Here is a 3,932-nt window from a genome sequence, read left to right as displayed (position 1 = left end):
GGCTCAAAACTATACATTTCAAGTCTTGAACTAAAAAGGGAAAAGTAAATTTAAAGTCTCAACTACATATTTCAAAAAATGTCATTACTTCCATTTAAAATAATAGAAATTGAATAAAAGTAAACTATAATATACTATAAAAAATCACCACATAAAAAACTAAAAAGAAAAAAAGGAAGTGTCACATATTTGAAGGCTCAAAACTATATATTTCAAGTCTTAAACTAAAAAGAAAAAAAGTAAATTTAAAGTGTCTCAAAGTACTTACATATTTTAAAAAATGTCATTATTTTTATTTAAAATAGTAGAAATTTAATAAAAGTAAACTACAATATTATAAGGCCAAACTACATATTTGAAGTCCCAAACAACAATATACCATAAAAATAATAATATAAGAATGTTGGCATTGACAAAATAACAATACTGGCATCGGAACCAACAGTACGCCACAACTAAACATAATAGTGTTGGCGTTCCATACTATTCCACGACAACACTATATTACGCCTGGTACAAATTGTTGATCTCATATACTTCTGATGTTACCCCGTTTTCCAATGCCACCACTATGCCCCTACTAATGGCGTACCAAATAAGTCAACGCCACCACTATTTGAAAAAAAAATAGTGCTGACGTTGGTTGTAAATGGCGCGTCACCAATGAAAGTTATGGCTAGCAGTTTTTTCACTAGTGTCCGCCGTCTGTGTGCTGCACGCAAAGTGCTCGATGAAATGGTGAAGAAATGAGTTTTTTTAAAGGGGAGAGAGGAGTGTTACACAGACAAGTGGGCTCCATGTCCAGCAAAACGATTTAATGTAACGGCGTGAGAAATTAGTGTCACGTCATCCTGGGGAGCCCCATATGTCATAATCTCACTTAACGGTGCCATAACCACCGATCAGTGGTTTTTGCAAAACCATTACTATGGTGTTTTCTACAACAAAACTGTAACATAGTGTTTTCCGCAAACCTAACCTTCAAAGCGAACCGTACGAGATACATCGGAAAGAGGCCTCCACACGCTCTCCGACGAAGTGAGATGCACCTCCAGGACGGAGGCTAAGCGAGGAGAACCTTTATTCTATTTGTAGGGAGCCGCCGCCACCTCGCCCTCTTGAACAGGATCAAACCTAAACAGACTAAAGAAACACCTAAACATGAAGCATGAGCCATTCCGTTGGCAAGGGGTTGGGATCCACCGCGCCTTCTCAACCAAACTAGATGAAGCCCACTGTGATCTAGAGACCCGCAAACGACACTTGCAACTTATCGTGTGGGTGTTTTCTTCTTTCGAAAAAGCTTACAGTGTTACATGAAGACGAAGTTTATTCGCTGGTTATTTTTTGAAAAAAGTTCACTGCATAGTAAAAATGTTCAGTTTTTTTTAAATAAGAACATTCAGTGAAGGACCTGCAACAACCTCCGGATTGTATTGTGCACATTATTTCGGCAGAGATCCCTGCCTACTTCGAATAAATAGAGGGAGGGTGGTGAATTTCGAAGAAAGAAAAGAACATTCAGTGAAGCATTCAGCAAGCCCGATCTCAAGAAAATGTACCAACGTGATCCACGCATGCATGCGCCGTGCGCCTCGGAGTGTAACCAGTAACCCCCGTCCGGCGCGTCACGTTGCAACGGTGCAGCATTAAACTCGCACAATTAAGCCCGGCACCCGTCACGCCACAAGCCCATCCTCGCGAGGGGCCAAGTTTTTAAATTCAAAATCCGAACCCCAACCGTCCGATCGATCCCCTCGCTGGTACTACCCGGGTACTACTCCGTGTAGTGCGCCGTTACAGCAGCAGTACCGTATCACGTTCCGTCCGCGTCACCGTCACCTCAGGCCGCCCGGCTGCGCCGTCCCGTCCAGATCCAGGTCACGGCGCCGTCAATTCCCCCGAGCGAGCGCTCGGCCGTCCGATCCGAATCCGGTCGGCCCCACCGGACCGGGTATTTGTACGCCGGAGGAGCGAATTTGCTGGAGCTCTCTCTCCCTCTCGGAAGCCTGCGGAGGCAAACGGCCAAAGCGACGGGTTGTTTCTTTTCGTCCGTTCGCGGATGGGGAAGTACATGCGGAAGTGCAGGGGCGCGGCCGCGGGCGGCGGCAGGGCGGCGCCGGCCGTCGTGGAGCACCGCGCGCCGGTGGCCCTCGGCGTCCGCACGCGGTCCCGCGCGGCCGCCTTCGACGCTAAGAGGAGGAAGCAGCAGGCGACGACGTCCACGGCAGCGCGCGCGGTGGACGATGCGTTGCTGGGCCGTGACGGCGGCGACGCGGCCGGCGGGTGCTACCTGCATCTCCGGAGCAGGAGGCTGTTCATGCCTGCTTCCGCGGTGGTGGATCGGCTCCGGGGACAGGGGGCGGACGAGGAGGCTTCGACGGCGAGGCTGGCGGATTCCGGGCCTTCCGTGGAGGCGGGGGTCGTCGCCGGGGTCTCGCGCTGCTCGAGCACCGCGTCCACGGCAGCAGACGTGGCGGCTAGAGAGAGGAGCGGCGACGAAGCAGAGGTGAGTGGTCCACTGCCCTAGAATTCTCCGCTACTTCGAGCTGTCGATCGGGCCGTTTCTGCTGCTGAATTAGGAGGTTTGGTTCCTATGTCTTGTCCTGCAGGCGTGCGAGAGTCGCGACGTGGAGAGCTCCGTCAGCGACTCTGAGTGCGGCGACCGGGACAGGTGAGTCCTCCTCTCTCGATATATACCGACGGGAATTCTGCTGAATTATCCATTGTTTTCTACTCTACAAGGTGATCTTGAGTTGAGGGGCCTGGCTTTGCTTCTGAATTTGACCTGTTGGATTGTACTAATCCAGGAGGGAGGCGACGCCGTCGAGCCGTTCGCCGGTAGATTTGAGCGACCTGGAGTCGAGCCAGGCGGCGGACGAGCAGAAGCACAAACGCAGGAGGTGTCCGGCAGCAATGACGGCGACAGCAGCGCCATTCCACTTAGACTCGGAGGCGAGAGCAAGGATGCCACCGGCGGCAGAGATCGACGAGTTCTTCGCCGCCGCCGAGAAGGCCCAGGCCGAACGCTTCGCCGCCAAGTAAGTGGAAATTTACAATTGAGCGCATCCGCACGCACGTACATACTCCCGTCTTGGCAGTCGCTCGATCGTCGTCACAGACGCCCCCGTGCCTAAGCATTGTGCTGCCGCTGCCTCATCGCAGGTACAACTTCGACGTCGCGCGCGGCGTGCCGCTCAACGCCGGCCGGTTCGAGTGGACGCCAGTGGCCACCGTCTGAGGCCCGCCCTGAGCAGAGCATGATGCAATTGACGGGAAGCGTGGCGGCGGCTCGCGTAGAAAGGGAAGGCCTGCTGGGAGTGAAAAGAGACGCTGATCCAACCCCCAAAGGAAAACAGTAAAGAGAAAGAGGAGTAAAAAAGAACAGAATAATCCCATGCACAGCAGGCCTATAGCTAGGCATGCACTAGTCCTATTCCTCCCGATCCAACTTGTTCAAATTTGATTCGGTTTTTAACTTCTTCTGTTTCTTTTTACCTTTCACTAGGCCACGGCGATCGAAAATAGGCTTGGCCGTTGTGTAACTCCTGTTTCCGTTTCCAGTTGGTACGTATCTTGCGGGCGGCATTGAATGCGCAGCAGCGGCCGGCAGCTCTGCGCTGCTGTGCTGCAGGCCTACCTGCAACAGCGAACCCCCGCCGGCCACCTTCTGCTACTGCAGCTTCCGCTTCTCTCGCAGTATTTTGTTCTTCGTACAGTCACGCTTGTCTTCTTCCCCGTCTCCGGCGATCTTTCTCCCGTTCATCCTCTCATTGCGGCGAAACAGCGCTCCGTCCTGTAGGGAAGGGAGAAAGAGAGAGAGAGGAAGCTTTGTCTGTCCGTCCATGGCGTGCCGTGAAGAGGAGGTTAGGTGAGGCCGGCAGCTAAACAAGTGTAATTACGGCGAAATGATTTGGGATCTGGTGCTTGGG

General features: G+C 51.9%; 1 protein-coding gene across 1 annotated transcript; it reads left to right on the top strand.

Moving 5' to 3' along the window:
• Positions 1–1,986: 1,986 nt before the first annotated feature.
• LOC123162120 (cyclin-dependent kinase inhibitor 1) lies at positions 1,987–3,545 on the top strand. The gene is made up of 4 exons (XM_044579916.1): positions 1,987–2,509; positions 2,613–2,674; positions 2,811–3,041; positions 3,166–3,545. The coding sequence occupies exons 1-4, from the start codon at positions 2,063–2,065 to the stop codon at positions 3,239–3,241; spliced, it is 816 nt and encodes a 271-aa protein (XP_044435851.1). The 5' UTR covers positions 1,987–2,062; the 3' UTR covers positions 3,242–3,545.
• The last annotated feature ends 387 nt before the right edge of the window (positions 3,546–3,932 follow it).

This window comes from Triticum aestivum, chromosome 7B (assembly GCF_018294505.1).
Source record: "Triticum aestivum cultivar Chinese Spring chromosome 7B, IWGSC CS RefSeq v2.1, whole genome shotgun sequence".
NCBI lineage: Eukaryota > Viridiplantae > Streptophyta > Magnoliopsida > Poales > Poaceae > Triticum > Triticum aestivum.
The sequence above is the reverse complement of the archived record's forward strand: the minus strand, read 5'-3'. Positions and strand labels throughout refer to the sequence as shown.